The sequence below is a fragment of the Bos grunniens genome, chromosome 8 (genome assembly GCF_055505025.1).
Source record: "Bos grunniens cultivar Pamir isolate PY7600 chromosome 8, Bosgru_T2T1.0, whole genome shotgun sequence".
NCBI lineage: Eukaryota > Metazoa > Chordata > Mammalia > Artiodactyla > Bovidae > Bos > Bos grunniens.
This window is the reverse complement of record NC_141172.1, coordinates 110600221-110626916: the sequence shown is the minus strand read 5'-3', so window position 1 is coordinate 110626916 and position 26696 is coordinate 110600221. Positions and strand designations below refer to the sequence as shown.

Genomic DNA, 26696 nt, shown 5'->3' with positions numbered 1-26696 from the left:
GTAAGTGCGACTGTGACCTAAAACGGCTCTAGTTTACAATCTGCTTCAAGGAGGCAAGTGAATATGGAGGCTTGTTGGCAAGGCAGCTGTAAGTGCGACTGTGACCTAAAACGGCTCTAATTTACAGTCTGCTTCAAGGAGGCAAGTGAATATGGAGGCCTCTTGGTGCTCGTTGGCAAGGCAGCTGTAAGTGCGACTGTGACCTAAAACGGCTCTAGTTTACAGTCTGCGTCAAGGAGGCAAGTGAATATGGAGGCCTCTTGGTGCTCGTTGGCAAGGCAGCTGTAAGTGCGACTGTGACCTAACACGGCTCTAGTTTACAATCTGCTTCAAGGAGGCAAGTGAATATGGAGGCTTGTTGGCAAGGCAGCTGTAAGTGCGACTGTGACCTAAAACGGCTCTAGTTTACAATCTGCTTCAAGGAGGCAAGTGAATATGGAGGCTTGTTGGCAAGGCAGCTGTAAGTGCGACTGTGACCTAAAACGGCTCTAGTTTACAGTCTGCGTCAAGGAGGCAAGTGAATATGGAGGCCTCTTGGTGCTCGTTGGCAAGGCAGCTGTAAGTGCGACTGTGACCTAAAACGGCTCTAGTTTACAGTCTGCTTCAAGGAGGCAAGTGAATATGGAGGCCTCTTGGTGCTCGTTGGCAAGGCAGCTGTAAGTGCGACTGTGACCTAAAACGGCTCTAATTTACAGTCTGCTTCAAGTAGGCAAGTGAATATGGAGGTCTTGGTGCTCGTTGGCAAGGCAGCTGTAAGTTCAACTGTGAGCTAAAACGGCTCTAATTTACAGTCTGCTTCAAGTAGGCAAGTGAATATCAGAAATGCACGTCAAAACCACAAGCTATCACCTCGCACCTGTCAGAATGCTGCTCGTAGAGGTAACAGAATGGAGGTAACAATGTTGAAAACTCAAGAAAACACTGGTGGAGTGTGTGTTAGTGCGGCCACTACAGAGAAGTAGGCAGGTTCCTCCAAAAAAGGAGTTGCTGTGATCTCACAATTCCATTGCTGAGGATTTATGCAAAAGTAATGAAAACATCAAAGGGATGTCTGTCCTCCCAGGCTTATTGCAGCATTATTCACAGTAGTCAAGGTACTGAAACCTACCTGCCTGTCACGGGACAAATGGATAAAAGCTACAGATAGAGATGTACAATCAAACACCCTCGTGAGGAGGAGGGGTGTCCTTCATTGGACAGCGTGCTTTTCCCTGGAGGGCATAAGCTAAGTGAGATAATCCAACAGAAAGACACTATGATTGTAACTTTCATGCGGGTCTAAGGAAGCCAAACTAGAAGGGGCGGTGGTTGCCAGGGTGGTGCTGGCAGGTGGGGACTGGGAGAGAGGTTTCAGGGACACGTGTGCAGCTAGTAAGTCCTGGAGAGCTGATAGCGCAGTGCAGTGAACACAGACAGCTATGTTGTATTAAAACCGTCAAGATTCCTGAGAGCTAGATCGTAATTATTCCCACCACAAGAGAGAAATGACAGGCTTCCCTGGTAGTCCATTGGCTAAAACTCCACTCCCAGTGCAGGCGGCCTGGGCTTGATCCCTGGTCCGGGAACTAGGATCCTGAGTGCCGCAGCTAAGACCTGTCAGCCAAGAAATTTTAAATCAACATTTAAAAAAGCAATGAGAACTCTGATGTAGTGAAGTGCTAACTGATGCCACCCCTGTAGGCAACCATATTACCCTGTTCAGATGTGTCAGATCAATGTGCTGTACACCTTGGTCTTGAATGCTGGGTGTCAGATATGTTTCAATTAAAAATACAGTTTTTATTTTAAAAATGCATGCTCTTTGTCAAGATGAGGAAATCCCCCATCTGTTCCCATTTTTCTGAGAGTTTCTATCATCGAAGTGTGTGGATTTTGTCAGATGCTTTCTGCTTCAACTGATGTGACATGTAGCTTTTCTGTGTTAGTTTATTGGTATGGTGGGTCACTTTAGTCGATTTTTCACTGTAGCCGATTTTTGAATATTGACCCAGCCTTGCATCCCCAAAATACCACAGTCATAGCGTATAAATCTTTTCACATATTGCTCAATTCTGTTTGCTAATACTTGGTTAAAAATTGATTTCATCTACATTTTTTTTTTTTTTTTTTTGCATCCGTATCTTTTGCAAGTTATTGGTCTGTACTTTTCTTTTTGGTAGTGTCTTTGTCTGGTTTTGGTATCAGGATAACACTAACTTCATAAATTGGTAAGTGTTTCTCCTCCACTTCTGTTTCCTGGAAGAATTGTATGGAATTAGTTTTTCTTTAAACATTTGGCAGAATTCTCCTATGAAACCATCTGGCCTAGAGATTTCCTTTTGGGGAGATTTAAAATCACAAGTGCAATCCCCTTAATTGCTCCAGGACTGTTGAATCCTGTCTTCCGTGGAGAGTCTGCTGTGGTAGCTTATGTTTTCCAGGACGTGGTCTGTTTCCATCTGAGTCGTCGGGTTGACTTATACAGTCAGGCAATTTGAATAAACAGTCCGTTCTTCCTCATGCCTTTGGGGATGTGTGTGGCATCTGTCAGTCCCTACTTCTGTAATTTGTGATAACTTCTCTTGTCAGTCTTAATAAACGTTAATCTTTGAACCTAGCTTTTTATGATCCTAATTTGCCAACTGTCTTCTTAAATGACACCCCCACCCCCGCGCCCCACTTGCAGCCACACGGAAGCCGGATCCATCCAGTCACGGATCTGGCTTGTGTTCCCTTCAGTGAAATTCCAGTGAGAGGAGGGCTTTTGCGGTCTCATCATGGGTTAGGGCTTCCCAGGTGGCGGTAGTGGTAAAGAACCCCGCCTGCCGATGCAGGGGACATAAGAGACAAGGGTTTGATCTCTGGGTCAGGAAGATCCCCTGGAGGAGGGCGTGGCAACCCACTCCAGTACTCTTGCCTGGAGAATCCCCATGGACAGAGGAGCCTGGCGGGCTACAGTCCATAGAGTTGCAGAGTCAGACACGACAGAAGCGACTCAGCACACACACACGCACAGATTAGGTCTCGGCAAGCAGCAGGTGAGTACTTCATGGTTTTGGAGTGAAACCCACGTGGAAAAAAAATACAGTATGTCAGCCTGTATTCTCTGTGATATCAGGTGATAATTGTCACTCTCCTTTCTGCTCTGCTGCATTCCCACAATACGCATGCTTATTTATTCAAAAGAAAGAAAGAGGAACAGGAAAGATGCATAAAGAAGGGACTGGTGTGGAAGTTCGGGGGAAGAGTGAGGGGCCCTGAGACCCCGACTTCTCACATGTCCCCGAGTTCCCAAACTCCCTCCTCTGCCTGAGGCTTTGCAAACAGGAAGCCGTTTGCAGATAAGGCTGCAGCCCTGGGCGGAGTGGAGTCGCTGCCGGCCGACAGCCAGGCCACTCGCCCAACGTGCGGGTCTGAGCGCAGACCCAGCCCGGGGCCCAGGGTCCCCGTGGCCACAGTCAGGACTCCCCCTCCGCCTGGTGTGCGCCTCAGGTAGGGACTCTGCTGGCCCCTCTGCAGCCTCGGGGCGGGACGCGGGAGATGCTGGGGCCACGAGGCGTGGCTGCTGGGGGGCACCGGGGGTACCGGGTGCGGGGCGGAGCGGTCTGCTCCAGGTCAGCCTGTCGCAGGGACCAAGGCCGGGATAATTCTCTGGTTCATGGTGGAGACTGCCTGGAGCCGAGCAAGAAGCACTTAGTGTACCAGTTACTAGGAGACCAAGGCAAGCGCTGCCAAGCTGACTCAAGGCGGGGAGAAGCAGCTTTTCCTGAGTCCCAGCCAGGTGCGTGCCCCACAGGAGGGGTGCCCAGGAGAACTGCTCCTCTGCTTTCAGTTCAGTTCCGTTCAGTTGCTCAGACGTGTCCAACTCTTTGCGGCCCCATGAACCACAGCACGCCAGGCCTCCCTGTCCGTCACCACCTCCCAGAGTTTACCCAAACTCATGTCTGCCCAGCAGCTCCAGGTGGGACTCAGTGACGGGAGTTGGGAGGGGCTGCAGAAGGCAACTGTCGGGACAAGTCGGGTCCCCTTGTGTCGGGTCCTTTTATGATCGGGGAGGGGTCATCCCGCCTCCAGCACTGGGCTGCGCAGTGTCGCAGGGGCACCCACCCACCAGCCACCTGCCTGCGGGCTGAAGCTGGGCTGCAGTCCTGAAGCTGAAAGCGGACGTCTGGGAGCCACCGAGTGTGGCTGTGTGTAACTGAGTTTTCGGTTTGATGGGAAACGTGTTGCCCTGGGAATGAGCAGAGCAGCACCCAAAACTTTCACAGCTCCCCAATTTTATTTACGGTTTTGAACAACCTATATGCCAAATAAGAGAACACACAGATGTTTCTCGTAAAGTTAGGGAGGGAAAGACGGAAAAGGCCCCTTCTTCCTGCCTTTGGGGTGACGCTGGCCGTGCTGTGGCTGCCAGGATGCCCAGTGTCGCTGCAGGAACAACACGGCGAGTGGGGTGGGGTTTATGCCCCCGAGACCCACGGCGCTGCTCTGCAGGCCCTCGAGGTGGCCAGAAGGTGCTGGGCTCGCTGTGGGCATTTAATGAAAACGGACAACTGCATGTTTGGCGTGCAGGAAGCCACATTTTTTTCATTGCCTGTTTCATTCTTACCATGTATTTCTACTAAAAGTTCCAAATTGAATTTCCTTTCCCCTCTGCAAAGCTGCCTCCTTCACGGAGGGGAGGGTCCCAGTCTCAAGGGCTCTGGCCTCCCGGGTCCTGGCTGGGAGATAAGGGTGTTGTTGTTGAAGAGGCGCCAGGAGGAGCTGCAGCTTCCTGGTTTATAAAACAAAATTCCTCTTCTAAGAGGGCAGGAAGGAGCCTGAAGGCTGGGAAACAGGCTCCCACCAGGGTCTGCCCACCCCAACTTCTGCTGGCAGGACCTGCTGGGTGGGTGGGCACAGACACGGGAGTGGGCAGAGGGCCAGGGGATGAGGGAAGGGCTGAGTGGGTTGTCTGCCCCTCAGGGTCCTCCTCCCGCTGCTCCCCTTTCTCGAGACCAAGTTGGAGCAGTTGTTGTTCAGTCACTCAGTCATGTCCGGCTCTTTGCAACCCCATGGAATGCAGCACGCCAGGCCTCCCTGTCCATCACCAATTCCTGGAGTTTCTCAAATTCAAGTCCATTGAGTTGGTGATGCCATTCAACCATCTCATCCTCTGTTGTCCCCTTCTCCTCCCACCTTCAGTCTTTCCCAGCATCAGGATCTTTTCCAGTGAGTCATTTCTTAGCATCAGGTGGCCAAAGGATTGGAGTTTCACCTTCAGCATCAGTCCTTCCAATGAATATTCAGGACTGATCTCCTTTAGGATGGACTGGTTGGATCTCCTTGCAGTCCAAGGGACTCTCAAGAGTCTTCTCCAATACCACAGTTCAAAAGCATCAATTCTTTGGCGCTCAGCCTTCTTTTATGGTCCAACTCTCACATCCATGACTACTGGAAAAACCATAGCCCCGATTATATGGACTTTTGTCGGTAAAGTAATGTCTCTGCTTTTTAATGCGCTATTTAGCTTGGTCAGAGCTTTTCTTCCAAGGAGCAAGTGTGTTTTAAGTGTCAGAGCAATAGGTCTTGCTAAACACCCTGGTAGTCTCCTGATGCAGTTGTTTCTAGCTAGAAAGGATATTCTCGTGCACGCTTTGGATTAAAATAATCTGAACATGGCCTGCATCCCACAAACACCAATAAGCCAGTGTCCATCGACCTGAGCACAAGTGATCTGCCGCTAGAGTGGTGGTTCCCTCTCTCCCCACCCCCGAGCTCCTGTTGAGATGCCTTCTCATCGATGTAAGGAGATAATGGATAAGCCACAGGTGCCTGTAGCAGCATAATGTACATGCATCCTGGAGCGCTACTGTTGACTAAGGGCTTCCCTGGTGGCTCAGCAGTAGAGTCCACCTGCAATGCAGGAAAAAAGGGTTTGATCCCTGGGTCAGGAAGATCCCCTTGAGGAGGAAAAGGCAACCCACTCCAGTAGTCTTGCCTGGAGAATCCCATGGACAGAGGAGCCTGGTGGGCTACAGTCCACGGGGTCACACAGAGTCGGACACACTGAGCAACTAAGCAAAACAAACTGTTGAGTAAAGCAGGTGAGACCACGCAGTGTGAACCAGGATCCCATGACTGAGGCCGGGCGCACCAGCCCTGCGCTGTCCAGGAATCCGCTGAGCCGACTTCAGGGCAGGGGGAGTGGGCGGGCTCACAGGTGTGGGGACGGGCCCCTCTGCAGGAGGCAGGGCTGGGGCAGGCACCAGACACTAGGGTCAGGATGCCGTCGTGTGAAGGGGCGGCTCTCCAGCATTTGGTTTTTGACGATGAACACGCCTTTGTGTGTACTGAACCTTAGTTATAAAGAACCAGAAGACGAGAATCTAGAGTAATATGGTCTTCGTTGTCACTGCTGGGCAAAGGGGACGTCTGGGTGGAGGTTTAAGTTGGCACCCAAGTGAGAAAGAGACAGAGGCAGAGAGAGAGAGGGAGAGAGAGAGGGACGCCCCAGAACGAGGGGAGCGGCCTCAGGCAGGCGGCCTGCGCACTGTCACTCACTGTCGGGCTTTCGGAATTCCCAACACTGTTTATTCCTGCCCCCTCCCTCCAGGAGTCGGCGTCCTGCCAGCCTCACCATGAAGCGGGCTCTGACTCTGATGGGCCTGGCCTTCCTGTGTGTGCTCCGGGCTGGGGCCGCGCAGCAGACAGTGGACGACGCCTGCTCCGTGCAGATCCTTGTTCCCGGCCTCAAAGGTAGAGTCCCCAGGCCTCCCGGGCAGCGCCGCCCACGTGGCAGCTGGTGGGCAGGCGGGTAACCTGGGAAACGCAACCAGGAGGGAGTTCTAAAGAATGCTTTACACAGAGAGCAGTTGTTGTAGGAAGAGTCAGCAGTTTTAAACGGTCCCTTCCGAATCCCAATAAAAATATGCAAATGCACAGAAGTTGGAAGAAAAGCTGGAGGGAGACCCACTGCCGTATCAGCAGCCGTGCTTCTGAGCACAGAGCCCAGGAGGGTGAGGCATGCCTGTCTACAGCTCAGCTTTGTCCACAGATTAAATAGAAAATGGGGGCCGCATCTAGAGTCAGGTGTCTGGGTTTACAAGCGAATCTCGAGGGCACTTCTGAGAAGATGCTGTTTCCATCTGCTTCGGGACCATTTCTGCCGCATCCAGATGAGGTGTCTCTGACCTGCACGCTCCACAGGCCCCGCAGGGCTTTCTCCCCCACCGGCAGCTGCCCCAGGGACCAGTCGCTTCCTTCAGCAGTGGTCTCTCCCCACCTAACACTGTGCTGCGGGCAGTGATGAGCCACTGAACTGCCAGGTGAAGGCCAGTCCGCAGAGAGCTGACCGGCTGTCCTCCCCGCCCCTCCCACACGCACAGGCTGGGCGGGTGCAGTGAGCAAACGCGATGCGAGTTCTCCCACAGAGGGGGTGTGTCGGTGAATCTGCCGAGACCCTGCTCGCCAAGGCTCACCCGCCAGCAGGCAGTCGGACAGGTTCCAAGTGGCAGTGTGGGATGTCTGGGGCCACGGGCTACACGCTGTCACTTAGCCTGCGGTCTGGATTCCGGATCTCAGGGCAGCCTCGTCTCACACGTGTAGTTTCATGCTAGTCTGCCGACATCAAATTGGCAATTCCAGTGGAGAAACTTCCTAGTATATTTACGAAAGCCCTTGGAAATCTGGGCAGCTGGTTCTTTCTTAGATATCCAGCTTTGCTGAAGGATAACTGGCAAACAGAAGCTGCAGCAGCTATGTGCGGCGAGCTTTGTGATGCTGGATTCTGCAGGCTTCTTGTGAACCGGCCCCAGAGTCACGCTGACGGAGCCGCCCGCACCTCGCCTGGTTACTCTCTGTGGCATGTTCTGACTCAGAACTGCGGGGCCGCGTGAGAGCCTTCTGGGCTGAGAAGGTGCTGACCGGAAGCGAGGAGGGATTCAGTGTTCTGGGCTTTACAGGGCAGGGGTGGGGGGGGAAGGTGGTAGGCAGCGGGGGAAGAGTGGAGGGGAGATGCTCAGGTCCACGTGCATGCGTGCCCCCTGCAGAGCAAGGCTCTGGCATCACAGCAGGGCCCGCCCCCCAGACCTGGGCCACTGCGGCGGGGGAGAGGGGGAGCAGGGGGCAGCTGCACTCAGCTGGTCCTCACCGCCTGGATCCCCAGCTCACAGCTCCATCTCTGACCTCGCAGGCGCTCTGGGATGCTCCCCGGCTGCAGAGAGCAGGAGGCCCCAGGAGCGGAGAGAGACTTTTCTGACCCTAGGAGGCCCTTCCATGAGGCTCAGGGTCGTGGTGGGGCTGGGACTTCTCCAGCGCTTGGTGTGTAGAGCATCAGCGTCACACCCAGATTCAGGGCACAAGGGACGCCCTGCCGCCCTCTGCCCTCTCCAAGTGGCTTCCCGACCACTGGGTGCTCCAGCCACACAGGGAGCCAGGGAAGGGACGAGGGCTCCGCTGGCCACACCTGCCCAGAATGTGCCCACAAGAGCCTGTGAAAGGTCTGATGACTGCACGCGTGTCAGGAATGGCCTTGGCCAGTGGGGATGGAAGTAAAAACACAATACGGGTCCTGCTTTTAAGATGAAAGAGGAGGTGCGTGGCCTCCCCTTGTCCATTAGACAAACGCCGGGCCAGGCTCAGCCCAAGAGGACGAGTCGGTGCCCATCTCCTTAGAAACGGAGCCTGGAGGCACAGGGGATCTTAAATGCTGCCACCTCCACCGTCCCATGGGGACACCTCCTCCACTGAGTCACAGGGGCTTCAGGTCCTTCTCAGCACAACTCCAGGCAGCCTCCCCCCAACTGGCACTGTGCTCGAGATGAGGTCCGTTTGCAGACCCAAAAATAGCAATCTCTCTTTGCATTCAGATAGAGTAAGAGCCCTTTCCATTATGGCTGGAACAATGGGGTTGCAGGAAGGAGAATACAAGTGTGTATTAGCAAGCCTGCCACTCAGAGATTTTAAAACAGCATCGTTATTCTGAAGGTTTTATCCAATTGATTGGTTCAGTTCAGTTCAGTTGCTCAGTCGTGTCCGACTCTTTGCGACCCCATGGACTGCAGCATCCCAGGCCTCCCTGTCCATCACCAACTCCCGGAGTTTGCCCAAATTCATCTCCATTGAGTCGGTGATGCCATCCAACCACCTCATCCTCTGTCGTCCCCTTCTCCTGCCCTCAATCTTTCCCAGCATCAGGGTCTTTTCCAATGAGTCAGTTCTTCCCATCAGGTGGCCAAAGTATTGGAGTTTCAGCTTCAACATCAGTCCTTCCAATGAACACCCAGGACTGATTCCTTTAGGATGGACTGGTTGGATCTCCTTGCAGTCCAAGGGACTCTCAAGAGTCTTCTCCAACACCACAGTTCAAAAGCATCAATTCTTCGGTGCTCAGCTTTATAGTCCAACTCTCACATCCATACATGAACACTGGAAAAAAATTGATTGGAGGGAGGTTGATAAAACCAGTTAGTTGACTCATACACACACTTGGGCATTTCGCTCTTCTGAAATGTTGCTCCGGCCCGTACCCTCTTCTCCTGCAGTCTCCCGGCCCCTTCCTCCCTAAGCTGGGCACCTCTGCCCTGCGCTTGGCCTGGGGAGGCCTGCCCGCAGGCATTTGCAGCAGGTGTGGTGAGAGCCGAGCCGCTGTGGTCCTCCCATGGCGGCTGTGGACTCAGCCCGGCGATGCACGGCCTGAATCTACTGACGGGCGTGCCTTCCCGCTCGGGTGGAGAGTCTCCCTGAGTGCGGTCTAGGCGGGGGAGCTCGCGCACGGTCGGCATGGTGCGCAGGCGCGGGGCGAGCCATAGGCACAGGACACGTGGTCTTCCATTCTGCGAGGCCGGAGGACATAGGCACACGGCCGCGCGAAATGAGCAAGACAGCAGAGCGGCCGCGGGAAATGAGCAAGACAGCGGAGCGTCAGCCTCTGCTGGTCGAGACACTACAAATATCCGTCATTCAGAACCTGATGTAGCAAATTGGCCCCAGATCAGCGCCCGACAGAGACCCAGCTGTGGGGAAAGGCTCCGGCGTTCCCGGGTGCGTGCGCGTTGCGGGATACGTGTAACGTGTGTGCGGGAGGGGTCAGGAAGACAGTCACCAGCGAGCACACCCCCGGCCCCGCAGGAGCGCAGGCTCTGTGCCCCCAGACAGCAGACACCATGAATTCAAGCCCTGCTGAACACCAACAGGGCTTGGAAATCGCCTATGTTCCTGGAAGCGCCTCTAGGGCGTGCCTGCAGAGAGGAGGTCAAGGTCAAGGTCACAGGACAGGTGGTCAGGAGCTTCCTGCCGCTGAGTCTCGGGGTCTGGGCTGCCTCCCAGGGTGGGTGGGGAGGGGGGGTGAGTCTTTCCAGCGACCCCCAGCACGCCGTGTGCACACGGGTCGTCCCCTCTTCGTCAGAGATGAGGGAGCTAGGTGGGACAGTCTACATGGCCCAGGATGAGGAGGCCCGCGGACTCCAGGTTCTGGACGCCCCACGGCAGGACCTTGAGGAAGGCTGGGGCCTGCATCCACTGGGGGAGGCTTGAAGGGCCTGGAGCCAGAGAGTCACCGGTCAGAGCCTCAGGAGAAGGGCGAGGAGGGGTTTCTGCCTAGACTCGGGAGAGAAACCCCTCGGAGGAGGGAGGTGCGAAGGGGGTTCAGGATGGGGGGAGGGGGACACGTTTGTACCAGTGGCTGAGTCACGTCAGTGTACTGCAGAGATCACCACGGTATTGTAAAGTAATTACCCTACAATTAAATTAATTAGAAAAAAGAAAGAAGCCCTACGGGTCCGGCTCCTCAGGAAGCCTTAACTGGGTCCGGCGACGTCTTATTCCTGTTCCTGTCTCAGCGAGGAGAGTCGGGAAATATGAGGTGACGTTTGGGGCTCTTCAGGCTCTTGCTGACCTTGGATCCTTACTCCCAACCCCTGCTGGATCCTCGGAGATGGCCCCTGGAAGTGGGTGGACGCAGGGCAGGAGGCGGCATGACTGATGGCTTTCTCTCCCCGAGGAGGGGCTTGGCAGCCTGTCCTCTCCCCGGGGCTTGGCGGTCCCGGGAGGCGTGGCCTGTCTCTGGCCTGAGTCTTCATCCGTGAAGAGGACACGGTGCCCGCATCACATGGGGCGGCGGGGGGCGGGGGCGAGGTGGTGTTGCTATGGAGATGACTGGAGCGTGTGTGAGCTCTCTGAGTCCATCTTAACAGACGAAAGAAAACCTGGGGGGTTTGCTGGCGCTACTTTTCCAGGATTGTTGAGGCCTCCGTGAGGTCCGGGCTCCCCAGGTGCTCTCAGAGACGCGGACACACCCTCCTCACTGCCCTCCCACAATGCAGGGGGTGCCCTGGTGGGCGCTTCCCTCCCTCAGCCCGGCGAGGCATCTGGTCCCAGCGCCAGCTGCTCCGGGCTCCCCACCCAACATCCCAGACCCCCGGCTCGCCGGGTCCTCACCCGCCCAGGTGGTCCTCTCCCCCCACTCCCCACTGGGTTCATCCGCCTGCTTCAGCAGGCCCCCGTCAGAAGCCGGGTCATCGGGGAGGCCCCTTCTGATCTTTGTCTAAATTACGGGCTTTTGTTGAAAACCTGCCTCATTTTATTCTTGTAGCCCATGTCGCTATTGGGGATTCTACGTCTGTCTAATTCCCATTTACGTGCATACAGGCTCTAAAAATTCCTTTTGCTTGTGTTGCTTGCAGAATTTTCTCTTTACTCCGACGTCCCGTCTGTCACTCTAGCACGTCTGAGTTGTTTCCCCCATTTTTTTCTGCTCCCGCTCCATGGGTGCTCGCTTCACACCCTTCGTGACTTTCCCCAGAGCTGGAAAATCACAGCTATGAAGGCTCGAACGTCTGTTCCCCTTTCCGGAATTCCTGAGTGGTGGGTGTGGGGATTTGTGGGTTTTTTCTTCAACTCCCGACTGGATAACTTCAAAACTGAAACAAAACTTTTCAGCCCTTCATCCAAGTCCTTCTGTCTAATCTTTTGTTTCATAAACTAGCCTTGTCGTTGGCTATTCGGTTGCTCAGCCTGTCTATGTGTGTGTTAAGCCACTTCAGTCATGTCCGACTCTTTGCGACCCCCATGGACTGTCACCCTCCAGGCTCCGCTATCCATGGGATTCTCTAGGCAAGAATACTGGGGTGGGTTGCCATGCCCTCCTCCAGGGCACCTTCCCGACCCAGGGATGGAACCCACATCTTTCTGGATTGGCAGGCAGGTTCTTTACCACTAGTGTTACCTGGGAAGCCCTGTCTATAGAGTAACTGGTTTTGGAAACTCATCTGATGCAGAAGATCCCTAGTTGGTCCTTCTTCACTGCCGTTTGCTCCTGTTCCCTCTCATCTTTGCGGGGATCCTCCGGGTCTCATTTCAGAGCAGGTTCTGGCTGCCCCCCGAGGCCTGCCTCCTGGGTTGTTCCTTCTCCATCACGATGCCGGTGGCCCTGCAGTGTCTGCCAATTCCTGGCGGTAACAGATGAGTCTGTTGGCTGGTTCTTCATGCCGGACTTTCAGTGGTTCTCCCAGTACCATTGCTGTAATGGTTTCCTTCCTTTTTAAAGAGAGAAAGTGAAGTCACTCAGTCGTGTCTCTTTGCGACTCCATGGACTGTAGCCTACCAGCCTCCTCCATCCATGATATTTTCCAGGCAAGAGTACTGGAGTGGGTTGCCATTCCTTTTTGAAATATAAGAAAAAATCCCGAGAACTACCCTGCGATTCAAGGGCCCATGTGTGTGCTGCACATGCTGGTCGCCCTTCGTAGTGGCCCCCGGAACCACCACGGCTGTGCTGGGGTGGCAGTGACACGGCCCCTCAGCTTCCAGGTCTCCTTGGTGCTCACTTTGCTCGTCTCTTTGTTGAATGCTTCCCAGCCCACACACTTCGGGCCAGATGATCGGTTTGGGGAATGTCACTGGGGAGTTGGTAATCTCAGAGAAGACGGCCACCCCGTGAAGGTGCACAGGACACGTTCACGCAGGACAGAAGTGCACTCAGACTTGTGCACACCGGGGAAGGTGCATCAGCCACAGCCACTCCTGGGAGCAGGGGCAGCGGGAGGCTACGTGAGCCATGATGACTGTGGTGAGGACAGGCTCCCCATCTCCAGAGAAGGGAGACCCACCTTGTGGGGGGTGGGGAGGTGAAGCCTCCTGGAGGGTCCGATGATGAGATGAAACCCCTCCAGGTGGAAGCAGCATGTGAGAAAGACCTGGGCTCTGTGCACAGGCTTGTGGGGCTTAGAGACGGGACGTTATTTTTAGGGACATTTGGCTGTTGGTGGTTTTGAATCTCCAACCAAGGGAGGTGTCCTGATGGGCTCTGTGTTTTAGGAAGGTTGTTCCGGCCTGGACTGGAGTGGGGACCGGGGCGGGCAGGGGGAGGACTGGATGTTCTGTCAGGACTTCACCCTCGCTCCTGCCACATCCTGACCTGCTCCGGCAGGGTTCTCTACGACCTGTCCTCTGTGCCGAGCTGCGTGAGGGCAGGCTCGTGGTCCACGCGCCCCCAGAGCTGCAGAGACACGGCCGGGCATGGGGGCTGCAGAGGGAGACCGGGGAGCTGGCTGGCCTGTGCACAGTTGGTGGATACTCACTGGCTCAGTTGCGTCCCAGTCTTTGGCTCAGATGGTAAAGAGTCTGTCTGCAGTGTGGGAGACCCAGGTTTGATCCCTGGATTGGGAAGATTCCCTGAAGAAGGAAATGGCAACCCACTCCAATATTCTTGCCTGGAGAATCCCATGGATGGAGGAGCCTGGTCAGCTACAGTCCATGGAGTCACAAAGAGTCAGACACAACTGAGCGACTTCTCTGTCTCTTTGCGACCCCATGGACTGTAGCCCGCTAGCCTTGACGAGGGGGATGGAAAACCAGAAACGACTCAGGGCCTGGGGCTTGGCGTCTGGGCGAGTCGATGTCTCAACGGCAGGAAAGTCCACAGAAGAGACTCACTCCTGGGGGAAACCCTGGGGTCGATTTGGGACGTGCCAAGTATGTGGTACCCAGGAGACTCAACAGACAGCCCAGTTCCCTGTTTCAGTTTTGAACAAAATAAATGAAACAGAACCAGTGGAAAGACTGGGCGCCAGTCTGGAGAGGGGCCGGAGCATTGCTGCAGGGAGAGGGTGGGTGAGGACGCAGAGTCCTGAGAGCAGACCGGGGAGGGAGACCGGCTGGGACGGGGTCGGGGAGCGGGGGTGAAGCCCCTGGGGGCTGGGCAGGAGGGAGGTCAGGGCCCCGGCCGGAGGCACAGACGTGGAGCAGCTTTCTCTGGTTGCTCCCTCCGCACAGAGGCCAGGGCCCAGAGCTTGGCGTGAGGTCCTAACGGCCTGTGGCTTCTTCCGCAGGGGATGCTGGTGAGAAGGGGGACAAAGGCGCCCCAGGACGGCCCGGGAGAGTCGGCCCCACGGGAGAGAAAGGTACCTGCCGCCCCTGGCCCCGGGGCACTTCGGGGGAGAAGAGGGCAGGGGGTGTGAGTGAGCAGGTGCCCAGGGTACCTGCCGCCCCTGGCCCCGGGGCACTGCAGGGGAGAAGAGGTGGGGGGTGTGAGTGAGCAGGTGCCCAGGGTACCTGCCGCCCCTGGCCCCGGGGCACTGCGGGGGAGAAGAGGTGGGGGGTGTGAGTGAGCAGGTGCCCAGGGTACCTGCCGCCCCTGGCCCCGGGGCACTGCAGGGGAGAAGAGGTGGGGGGTGTGAGTGAGCAGGTGCCCAGGGTACCTGCCGCCCCTGGCCCCGGGGCACTGCGGGGGAGAAGAGGTGGGGGGTGTGAGTGAGCAGGTGCCCAGGGTACCTGCCGCCCCTGGCCCCGGGGCACTGCGGGGGAGAAGAGGTGGGGGGTGTGAGTGAGCAGGTGCCCAGAGTGCTCTGTAAACAGTGCTCCCGGGTCCTGCCTGCCTGGTGCCAAGAAACAAAGTGCCTCCTGGGAGGCGCACGTCGCGGGACGGCTCAGGGCATGGCGCTCGGCTCTGGCTGGCCCTCACGTGCCAGTGATTGTTACACGCAGGCACAATTATGAGGGCGTGCAAACAGTGATGGAAGCAGTTACATGGTGTGCAGGGGAGAGGGCACAGATTTGGGTGGGCCATGGTGGGGGGCACTCTGTGGCCTCCTGTTTATGGCTGATGGACCCTAGTCATTTTTTGGGGGGTTCTGAAACCCGAGAACGGAAGTCACTTTGAACCTGTTCCCTCGTTAGTAAAACGGTGTCGTGTAGCCTGCTTACTGGGCTGGTGCTGAGGTTCACAGGGAAGCAGCTACACGGTGCATGGCGATGTCAACCAATGTCCCCTTTAGAGTTCACTTACTGCTGCTGCTTTAAAATTTGCAAAGTCCTTAAAAGCGGTGTGTCGAGTGCTCTGTCAACGCTGGGACACTGTCCTGGGAGACCATGCCCTGAGATGCTCTGGCCCCAGCCGAGCTCTCAACACTGGTGTCAGGAGGAGGTTGCAGCCACACGGGAAAGGCCATTGTGCTTGTCAGCCCTTGCTGTTTGCTCATTCTTTTGAGGTGTGATTTACCCGCCGTCGCGTTTTGGGATGTGCCGTCCGTGGCTTTGGCATGTGAAACCCTGGTCCCAGGCAAGACCTAGAGCGGTTCTGTCACCACCACCCCTCCATCAAGCCCAGGAGCCGGTTTTTATTTATTCTCCCGTTACTTGGAACAAATTAATTCAAAAATAAACCAACTATGCTCCTGGCTCAAAGTTCAAAACGTATATTCCCAGGGACTAGCCTCCTTCCTTCCCCACCAGCCACCCTCCCCTCTGACCACCTGTCAGGGTTCTTCATCTTCGCAGAGCTATTTTGGAACGGCCAAGTGAGCTCTGGTCTTCCCTGCTCTGTAGGAGCAGTTGCAAAATGTATGCACCATCGTGCGTTCTGTTCTTCCCGCTTGTCCGTGCACTTGGAGCTCCATCCACAGGAGGACACACGGGTTTGCTCGCTCCCTCCTGATGACACGGTATACGTGCTTTAGCTGGCTGGTCTCCTGTTACTGCAGGTTTGCAGTTTCCTAGGGCCTTGCTGCAGTGAGTCATCTTTAAATGTCATTCTTAATGTGCATGAGTGGAGCTTGAAGATAAATTCCAGGCATGTAATTGTAGATCGAAATGCTGGTATCTTTTGAACAAAGGGTCAAATCTGTTCACCCTTTCTTATTGAAGCAAAAGGAGGCCATCCGCCATCACCCTCCCTGCCTCAGAGAGCTGCCAGCCTGGCGGCAGTGAGAGGCTACATCAGTGTGCTTTTTAAAAAAGACGTATTTTCCTCTCTGGCCGCGTCAGGCCTCGCGGGGACGCGGCGGGGCTCTCGTTGCAGCGCAGACTCTCTAGTTTCGGCCCGCTGCCTTAGTTGCCCTGAGGCGTGTGAGATCCTAGGTGTCTGACCGGGAACTTTTTTGTTAGTTGCTGAGAAAGTGTGAGGGATTCCCTCCAGATGTCCAGAATGTCCCATGGGTGTCCAGTCTCCCTGGTGTGCACCGTTTTCCCCATGGGACCCCTTCCTTCCCCTCTCCGCTGGCTCCTGACTGGAGTCTTCCCATCCCATCAAGGACCCGGCCGTTGGAAGGCCCTCAGTCAGTTGTCTGGGAAACATCTGGAAGGAGTGCGTCTGAAATCTGTGGGTGGCCTGTCTGAGGGCCGGGGTGACTGTGCGGGGACCTGCCCCTCCCCAGGTTCCAGCGAGGGGGGTGGTCTGTGCTGAGGCATCTGGCCACGCTGGGCTGAGTTCCCCCTGCTGCCCTCTGGGCAGACGCTCTACCTTGAGATGCTCCTCCAACCAGAAGGACCAGCTGGGCTTATGCAGCTTCAGCTTTGGTTTGGGGGGCGGCCGAGGTGGGTAAGATTGGCAGCCGGTGCCAGGGGGTGGGTTGGATGGGACCGCGGCACCCTGTTCCTGGCGCCCTTCTCAGCTCAGCTTCCATGGAGGGCCGGCTGGGTCGATGTGGGGCTGCTGCAGGCAGGGGCCTCCCACTTTGGCTGGCATGCCATGTGTTGGGGGGGGTCTCTGGTCACACAAGGAGCAGCCCCCCTGCTGGGAACTCAAAGCAGCTGCAGCAGAAAGTGCCTGCAAGCTGCTGGCTGGCTTTTTTGGAAGAACAAAGACAGCCCATGTGCTGCGGCAGAACCCACCCCCCCCCCCGCTCCCCCACCGTTGTCGGGGTCCTTCATTGGAATGCGAGTCCTGCCCGCACTTCCCACACGAGCTGTGCTTGCTGACACCACCTGCTAAACGTGTGTCGTCTCAAGCCCCCAGACATGCAGCTAAGAGGCCGCCCGCCCGCCCCCGGAGCGCAGGAGCTGGGGCCCCTCCCGGTGCGGGAGGGTGGAGGGCGATCCCGCCCCTGATGGGCTTTCTAGGCGCTGGAACGTGTGTGTCATCCCCGTTAAAAATCGCTGAGGAAGCAGGTTGCCAAGTGCTCTTTCTGCCCTGTCTCCTCTTCAAAGGACCGTGTGAGATCTTCATTAAAATTAATGAGGATCGCCAGCCCGCTGCGAGCCCCGTTCCCGTGCATGTCCAGAGGACAATGTGCGCAGTGCCCGTCTCATTAGCGGAGGGGACGGGCTCCCTGTAGGCGCCACTGCCAGCTCCGGAGGCCTGGAAGGACAGGGTCTGAGTGTGTCCAGTGTGTTCCCAGGGCGGGGGAGTTTGCTTTTTGTCCTAAAGGACTCGAGAGGGGGCAGCAGGCAGTGGGCTCTTGTTGCGTCCAGTCCCCGCCGGGTTGGCAGTCACCCAGCTTTTCTGCTGCTTCTGGGTAACCATGGGTGTAGATCTGTCAGGGGACCCAGTGGCTCTCGCCTCTTTCTTCTCCAGCAAACCCCACAGAGAGAATATTCCTTGAGGAGTGGCAGCCCACACCCCAAAGGTCTCGCATGCATGCGCAGGGTCACACTGCAGGACCTGCTGGGCTCCTGCTCCCAGGTTCCAGCCCGAGTGCAGCGAGGATGACAGCGTTGCAGGGCGTGTGTTTACGTTTGCGTGTCTGGATGTGTTGTCCGTGCGTGTGTGCATGTTTGAGTGTCGACATGTGTATGGATGTGGGTGCATGTGTGCATCATGCACACACATGCACAGGCATGTATAGCACATGTATATGTGTTAGTATACATGTGTGTGCACACATGTAACAGGCACATGTGTGTATGTGTATACACACGTGTAATATAGATGTGTGTATACACATGTGTGATATAGATGTGTGTGTACACGTGTGTGATATAGATGTGTGTACACGCGTGTGATATAGATGTGTGTGTGCACGTGTGTGATATAGATGTGTGTGTGCACGTGTGTGATATAGATGTGTGTGTGTACACGTGTGTGATATAGATATGTGTGTGCACGTGTGTGATATAGATGTGTGTGCGTACACATGTGTGATATAGATGTGTGTGTACACGTGTGTGTGCGCACATGAGTTGCCCAGCACCACCACTGCCCGCAGCAGCACCCACAGGTGGTGGCTGTTGTCACTCTGCCCTCCGGGAGCCTGATGTGTGGGAACCGTGTAGGGCAGGGTGCTGGTCGTGCTGGCCAGGGCGACCCCTCACTTGGGGCCCAGCTTCCCCCAGGGCCCGGCCTTCTGCATAGAGGCCCTCTTGTGAGGCCACCAGGCTGGGAGCAGGCCAGGGCCTGCTCCGGCTCTGGGGCCTTGGAGTCACTCTGCGATGTGTTAAATTGTAGATTCCGGTGTGTGAGCTGGTGTGCCCAAGGCTCTGTGTGTCTGGGTGGGTCCAGGCGGGGTCAGATGACAAGGGGAGTTCAGCCAGGGCCAGGGCCCAAGTTCTGAGCGCCTCGCACACGGCTCCTCCGGGGCAGGTGGGCAGTGTCGTGTGCCCAGCGTCTCAGACCACAAGGAGAACGTTATTTTCACACTGTTTGGAGAGAGTCGACTTTGAGGGCCCAGATGCAGGGCTGGCTGACCCCCAGCCTTGGCTTGCACAGGCGGGCTCCTGCACCTCCAGCCTTCTCGCACCCCCAAAACCCCAGGGGTCCCCAAGCCTGGTTCTGGGACCAGGATGCAGACCAGCATCTGCATCGCCTGGGAGCTTGGGGACACCCCTCCCAGACCTGCGGAGTCCCCCCTGGGGTGGGTCCAGCCATACGTGGTGACAAGCCCCCGGGGGCCTCTCCCCGGATCTGCAGACCCACAGTGCCTTCACTGCCCTTGGCCTTGGGCTCCAGGCCCGCCTCCATTCCCTGCCCCATGAGCCGCTAGTGTCCGACCGTCTGATTGTCCATATCTGTACCTGGTTTCTTAGAGCTCCCTACAGCAGGGACCACCTCCCACACTCCTCCAAGAGCAGGAGCTGGACACAGACATGCTGGGGACAGGAGCCCGGTGTCAGCAGCAGCCTTGAATTAGTGGTGAAGTTCGGCTGTGCAATTCACAGACGGGCTGAACGCCAGGGGCTCTGCAGTCATCCTCAGGTTATGACTTATTTACAACAGCAGGGTGTGTGCTAGACCCTGACTGCGTCCTTCAGCAGATGAACTGAATCATTACTTGATCGACTGCTAAGCTGGAAGGTTTTGTGTGTGGGGGGAGGCGGGGGAGGAGGCATTTCACCAGATTGTTCCTGATGGAGGTGCTTCCCCTCCAGGCCCTCCTCCCAGCCTCCCCCCCTCTCCTATCTGCTTGGGGTGGTAGGGGCCATCTCGGGGGAGCAGAGGAGTGGGCAGGTGTTGTTCCGAGCGCCCCGCTGCAGGGGTCTCAGGAGATGTGAGCCTCAGCTTGTAGGAGCTCTGCACTCAGTCCTTACCTTTTCTAGTTGGACTCTTCTTAGCAAACAGCAGACTCCAGGTGACAGGCCCGCGCTCACACCCGACCTACCCCAATGTGACCCAGGCTCCTCTGCGGTGGTGGGTCTTCTGAGTGAGGCAGCGCATTCCCCAGGCAGGAGGTTGCTCCCCGGGCTCCAGCGGCCCGCCCCTCTGCAGTGGAGCCCTCGTGCTGGGACCCATCCGCCCCGTCCACACTGTAGGTGAAGTCTTTTGACTCTGTGTGTCTGCCCTTCCGTCTGCAGCTGTGGTTGGGCAGGTGGTCTCTGAGACCTCCAGCTGCTCTGGGCATGGGTCTTCATGGGGCTGCTGGTGGAGCCCAAGTTTAATCTAATTTAGCGGATCTGCACGTCCCCTAAGGAGGCCATGGCAACTGTCCCAGCGGACCCTGCTGGTCAATGAGGAAACAGTGTGAAAACCAGCCGAACCACCCCAAGAGGCCCCCGTGCCTCTCCTGTTACAGCACTCGTTACTGAGGTTAGAGCCACCTCCTCCAGCAGATGCTGAGCTCTGTCGCTCCTGTGTCCCCCCAGCATCATGCAGGGCATATGGTGTCTGGGGCAGGAGCTCGCCTCGTGGCTGGACCGGGGACCTAACCCTGGGAACCTGTGCAATGAACCCGTCCTGTAATAAACACAAGCGCGTCCGTGCACGCGCTCTGCCCCCGACCCCTCCTCCTTGTGCGGATCTGAGCCGGCCCTGGTTGGACTGGGGGCATGTTAGACGGGTGGCTCTGGGCAGCGTGTTTCCGTCTCCACTGTGGTTCAGCCCTCAGCCTGCATTCTGTCCTGTGACCTTGACCTGGTCTGAGCTGGGGCAACATCACAGAGGTAGGACTTGCCTGCTGGCTGCAGTGCTCGGTCTGAGGCTTGGTTGAGTGGAGGACATCGGGGTGTGCAAGGAGGCCTCTGCCGTTCCGTAGCATGCAAGACTTAGGGGAGGGAAATACCTCAGCAGGTGACATGAGTAACCCTCCGGGGTCAGTTGACCCCACGACCCTGGAGACTTTTGTGCGTGGCTGTGTGTGCATGCATGGCTGTGTGTGCATGCGTGGCTGTGTGTGCATGCGTGTTCCGGGGGATGGCGTGCCTACCCGTTACCTGTACACGTTACCCGTGCCTTGGCTGACCGTGATCTCGTTGTTTCCGCAGGAGACGTGGGCGACAAGGGACAGAAGGGCGGCGTGGGGCGCCACGGGAAGATCGGCCCCATTGGCTCCAAAGGTATTTCACTCGCACCTCTGGCTCACGTTCCCTCGCAGGCTCCCCACTGGGTGCTTGGAGAGCAGCTGGTGGGCGTGTTTATTGTGTGTGCTTTACACGTGATCGGGTCTGCCCTGATGTTTAGGTTTTGGGAGTGATCAGACTTGACTGGGTGCCACCAGGCAGGGGTGCCCCCACCCTGCAGGGCTCACGAGCTGCCCGGGCTCGGGGGACAATCAGGAGACCCGTTTGAGCAGCAGAAGGACCGTGTTCTGGACACACGGTGTGTCCACCTCCAGCTCGGTGGCTCAGACTTCCTGAGATGAGCACAGGGGAAGCAGCATCAGTGCCCACGTCATCCCCTTTGACCTGCACGACCCTGGAGGCTGGGCTTGGACGACGAGGCCCAGGGCAGTCAAGGGGTGGCTTGGCCTCAGCTCTGCCCCCTCCACCCTCTGTCGGCAAATGATTTCTGAGCCCCTGGCTTATCTGCACCTCTGCTGGCCCCCGGGGCTCATGATGGGGCAGGCAGGCCCCCAGTCCCATGGAGGCTCCCCACAGGTCTTGTCGCGGGTGCTGGCGGCAGGAGACCAAAGCTGGGGGGCCTGGAAGGCTGCAGGGGCTCTGCTGAGTGGGCACACCATCCATCACAGTCCTGGCCAAGGAGCCCTTCCTGCCAGGGCCAGGCTGGGCCAGGGCAGGTCCCTGTGGCCCCCATCAGGAGAGACCACCAAGACACACTCATGGCTCAAAGCCCCAGATGGGGTGACGGGGCACAGTCCCCAGGCCCCACGCTGGGGACAGGGACTGTCCCCAAAGCGCCTCTGCCCCTAGCAAATCCGCAGGGAGCCCCTGCCCTGGGGATTCGTCACGGAGCACACACATGTGTGTGACACAGAGGAGGGTACGACTGCTTCCGGAAAACTTTAAAAAGTGGTGGTAAAACGTTGGTAACATAAACTCCATCACTTTCAGCGTCCAGTTCAGCACCACTAAGTTCACTGCCGTGATGTGCAGCCGCCACCGCTGTATACGTATTTCCAAAATGCTTTCATTACTCCAAAGAGAAACTCTGTCCTCATGAAGTAGTAACTCCCCTCTCCCCTCCAGCCCCAGCAACCGCTTATCTGCGTTCTGTCTGTGAACTTGCCCACTTAGATAGTTCACATACCTGGAGTCACACACTCTTTGTGCGTTTGTATCTTATTTCACTGCTACGATGCTTCCGAGGTTCATCTCCGCTGCAGCAGGCGTCACGACCTCCTCCCCTCATAGGCTGAACAATGTTCTGTTGCGTGGATGGACCACGTTGTACTTGCCCCTTCATCTGCTGCGGGTCGATGGAGGGGTTTCTGCCTTTCAGCCATTGTGCAAAAGGCAGTGGGTGTTGCCTACGAGTAGGGGTGTACATGCTTGTAACACACAGCATGTGCTCTGGGTACATGTCAGTCTCACGGGGGACAGCTTGCCCTGGGGGTACTCGGTGGGCTCAGCTTACCTGAGCTTCCGCGTCTCTGAGGCTGTCACGCTGGGCCCTTGTCAGGCTGAACCCAAGTCATTTGCAAGCTCCTGATGCTGATAAACAAAGGCACCAGCAGGGTGGAGCCTGCCGAGCTCTCCATCCTCATCAGACAGAACACGGGTCTCCAGGGACACGCACTTCACTGTCCCTTCACTGCCCCCCGGTCAATGGGGGTGCTTACGTGCTCTCGGGGGAAGAAAGATATGCTTTAGTGACATCCCTGTGATTTAAACATAAATATCCATTGTCTAACTTCAAAGCAGCTAGAAGCTCTGTCTCCATGGCTTTCTCTGACCCCCTTGTTTCATAAGTTGGGAGAAATGGAGGGTCAGAGTGGCTGAGTGGCATGTCCTGTCCACAGAAGGCTGGCGTCCAGGTGTCCATGGTGACACCTCGCTGCCTCCCAGAGAGGGTCGGGGAGGCCCTCATTTTGACTCTGCTTGGCTGGGTAACCCATAAGGTCCATTCATCTCTGAGTTCACATGTTCTACTTGGGTTCTCTTGCTGTGATGAGGGACTTGGACAGGACTGGCACTGAGCCTAAGATTTCCTGAGATGATGGATGTTCTAGGAAACATGCTGGCTTTCCAGGATCGACGTGAAGAATGTTTGTCTGGTAACCTCTCAAGTCCCATGCTGTGTGTGTGTTCCCGGTCATGTAAGCAGAGCCTGGAGAAGCAATCGCCGACAGACTGTGCCTCCCTACAGTTCACTGCGGGAGTAGGGACCGGGAGAAACCCCAGGGCACTGCCCATGGAAGAATGAACGCTGTCGCCTGGACAGTCTGAGCTCATGGAACACGCCCCAGCCCTGCTTGGTGACTTTGGCCTTGCTTCTCTTTTGCAGGTGAAAAAGGAGATTCTGGTGACATAGGACCCCCTGGCCCTAACGGAGAACCAGGTATGGCATAAAGAGTCCAAGGATTTATTAAACGTGTGTTCAAACTGCACTTTTAAAACATATAAGTCATGACAGCACGCTTCAAGGGACTGGAAAGCAGCACAAGTACCTGCCCTCCCCTCCCCAGGTGTCGCTCCCTCTGTGGACTCCTTCAGTGTTCGGTTTCCTCCCGCCTGAACGTGTCCCTGTCCTGCTTAGGGCCGTGGTCTGCCTGCCGACTGCATGTGGTCCCAGCTCCTCATTCGGCTCAGACACAGGGGTCCTTTCCTAATGCGTCTCTGGGGAGCCACTTGCTCTGAGCACCCAGCTTCTCTGAAAAGCATGTCTGCACCTTCTGGTTCTGCTCTTTCTGGAGTCCTTGCAGCAGACTCCCCAGGGGACCCCAGCCCAGCTCGTCCCTGCCGGCCACCCCTCCTGGGGGCTGCGGAGGCCCGTCTGCGGGCAGACCCGTCCTCTCTGTCAGCGTCCTGTCACCCCCACTTCCCCTCTCTCCCCGGAGGAGCCCCTCTGCTGCCCCCGCTTCCTTCTCCACGAGGAGCCGCCCGCCCCCACCCCCTCACTGGCCAGCCCACTGCCCAGCTCGCGCCTCCAGCGTCCCTGCCGCGTTCACGTGGTCCACACACAGCCTCCCCCACCCCTACCGGACTGTCCCTGCGGTCACCCGCTTCGGCTGTCCTGTTTCCCGTCCCTGCCACGCCCTCCCTCGGCTCTCGCGGCAGCTCAGACCCGTTGCTGAGACCCCCTCCTGGCGGGTCTGCACCTGCCGGTCCTTGTCTGTCCCCCCACCCCCCTGCCGGTGACGCAGGAGACACCTCACAGATTCTGGATGAGGTGGGAACGCGGTGTCAGCGTCCCAGGGGCGGCCCCTGTGCGCGCTGAGGGGCCCATCGGGTGGACAGCGGGCCCAGCCCTCCAGCTCGGCCCTCAGAGACCTTGAAGACACGTCTCAGAGAAAGTTCCCTCAGAGCGAACCCACCCAGGCGCGGTGGTGCCAGGTGCCCCGGGATGAGGGCGCCCTGTGGGTGGTAGGGGTGTTCGGGCTCTCGGTGATAAAGGGTGGCTGGGAGTCTGGATGACGGGCCAGACACCGAAGCTGACGATCAGACTGCGACGGTGGGCTGAGCGCTCATGCGGCGGAGTCCTCAGGAATGGGGAGAAGTCCTGCGGCTGGGCGGAGCCGCTGGTGGGCTGGGCAGGGGGTGGGGGTGCGGAGCCGCGGGTGGGTGGACCGGGCCGCCGGAGGGCCGAGCCGCGGGTGGGCGGGGCCGCGGGTGGGTGGGCGGAGCCGCCAGAGGGCCGAGCCGCGGGTGGGCGGGGCCGCTGGTGGGTGGGCGGGGCCGCTGGTGGGTGGGCCGAGTCGCGGGGGTGGCGGGCGGAGCCGGCAGCCGGTCCTGATCTAGAGCGGATGCTGGAGCCAGGTGTGTCTCCAGGTGTGCCTCCACATGCGACTCGCCTAGGACGCTGTGACAGCCAAGTGACATTCCGAGAAGGCTCCTTACCCCGTGGAGCTCCTCAGGGCACGAAGATTAGGGTCCTCTTGAGAGTCCGGGAGGAGACCACGCATGGGTGACCAAACATCGCCCAAGGGCTCCAGCTCCACCACACTTCTCAAACGTCTCGTCTTCTCTCCCCCGCCCCCGAAACACGGTCCAGACATCCTCCCGCGGTGACGGTCACGACCCCCACTGTCGCCCACCCCGTGTCACTTCTGCACCCCACTGATTCCTTACTACGGTGACCAGAGCGAGACTGAGAAACTCGGACCTGACTCGGGCGCCCCTGTTGCTGACCTCCCACCGCTCCTCGCCTTTAGGGTCAAGTCTTGCTCACAGCCTGGACGGCCTGCGTGTCTGCTGCATCACGTCGGTGCTTTGGGGAGGGGGCTCATCTCCTAACATGCTGGCCGTGGTCTCCATCCGCAGGCATCCCGTGCGAGTGCAGCCAGCTGAGGAAGGCCATTGGGGAGATGGACAACCAGGTCACCCAGCTCACGGCCGAGCTGAAGTTCATAAAGAACGGTACGTGCTTCCGGGCACCTTCCTGCTCCTGGGCCTCCCCCAGCCCTGCCCCGTGAAATGCTGGCTGCGGGGGTGGTTTCCGTGGGCCCGGCCGGGACTCTGTGTCTGCCCCCACTGCACGGTGCGCTGGGTCGGTGCTCCGTTCGGGGACCTCTGGCGCTCACCCTGCAGCCCTGTCGTCGCAGCCGTTGCCGGGGTGCGCGAGACGGAGCAGAAGATGTACCTGCTGGTGAAGGAGGAGAAGCGCTACCTGGACGCGCAGCTGGCCTGCCAGGGCCGGGGCGGCACACTGAGCATGCCCAAGGACGAGGCCGCCAACGCGCTGCTGGCCGCCTACATCACGCAGGCCGGCCTGGCCCGCGTCTTCATCGGCATCAATGACCTGGAGAGGGAAGGCGCGTTCGTCTACGCGGACCGCTCGCCCATGCAGACCTTCAGCAAGTGGCGCAGCGGGGAACCCAACAACGCCTACGACGAGGAGGACTGCGTGGAGCTGGTGGCCTCAGGGGGTTGGAACGACGTGGCCTGCCACCTTACCATGCACTTCCTCTGCGAGTTCGACAAGGAGCACGTGTAGGGGGCCCTGCCCTGCAGCCCCTGCATCTCCAGTGTCTGAAAGGAAAAACAAGTGTTTCTGGGTATTATTCCTGAAGAACTTAAAGTTTTACAACTTTAAGTAGCCAAAATGTTATGTAATTATTACTCAGAATTGCTCTTGGCTTTGTCCAAAGTATAAAATAGCTTCTTTAATTATTACAACAGTTAAGTACAAACAATGGTAGTGAGGTCATAAAGGACTATATATGGAAAAGCATCCTCTTGCCTTTGATCAATGCTTCTGTAAATTATATTAAAATATAAGTTCCCTTTCTTTGTTAATCAAGTAGAGACAGCTTTGCTTTGCTGCAAACCCAGATTTCAAGAACAAGAGAAATAAAGGCTCTGAATCTGATGACTGAATGTGCCATGTCCTTTCGTGTCCAAGTCCTCACTAGTGGTATTCCTTGTCTGTTCCTGTATCACTGTCACCCTGAAACAGCAACTTGTGACAAGTCATCGGTGTCCCTGAAGGTGCTGTGGGCCAGGACTTCATGCCAGGCACAGCCAGGCTCTGCCTCACTGGCCACACTTGACCATGAGGTCACACGGGTGGCTGGACGGGGCCTGGGTTCCTTGCTGGGCGCCTCTGCCCTGGACAGCTCCCAAGGACCGTTGGTGCCTCTGAGCAGTGCAGCCTGAGCCCATCAGGGAAGCGATGCTCCATCGCAGTCTGCATCCCCGTCTCAGGAGCCAGTGGCCAGGCCCAGCCTACACTCAGGAGAGGACTCCTGGGGGCG

General features: G+C 57.2%; 1 protein-coding gene across 5 annotated transcripts; it reads left to right on the top strand.

The window, feature by feature from the left end:
* The first annotated feature begins 2818 nt into the window (after positions 1-2818).
* Positions 2819-26311, top strand: COLEC11 (collectin subfamily member 11). Of its 5 annotated transcripts, none has more exons than XM_086414040.1 (7): positions 2819-3017; positions 6575-6717; positions 14289-14360; positions 20869-20940; positions 23288-23341; positions 25264-25359; positions 25545-26311. In XM_086414040.1, exons 2-7 carry the CDS (start codon positions 6600-6602, stop codon positions 25934-25936), a joined length of 804 nt encoding a protein of 267 aa, XP_086270166.1. In that variant the 5' UTR covers positions 2819-3017; positions 6575-6599; the 3' UTR covers positions 25937-26311. The 5 variants fall into 5 exon arrangements, with proteins under 5 accessions (XP_086270166.1, XP_086270169.1, XP_086270165.1 ...); XM_086414039.1 differs by lacking the exon at positions 2819-3017 and adding an exon at positions 3194-3471; XM_086414041.1 differs by lacking the exon at positions 2819-3017 and adding an exon at positions 3620-3760.
* The last annotated feature ends 385 nt before the right edge of the window (positions 26312-26696 follow it).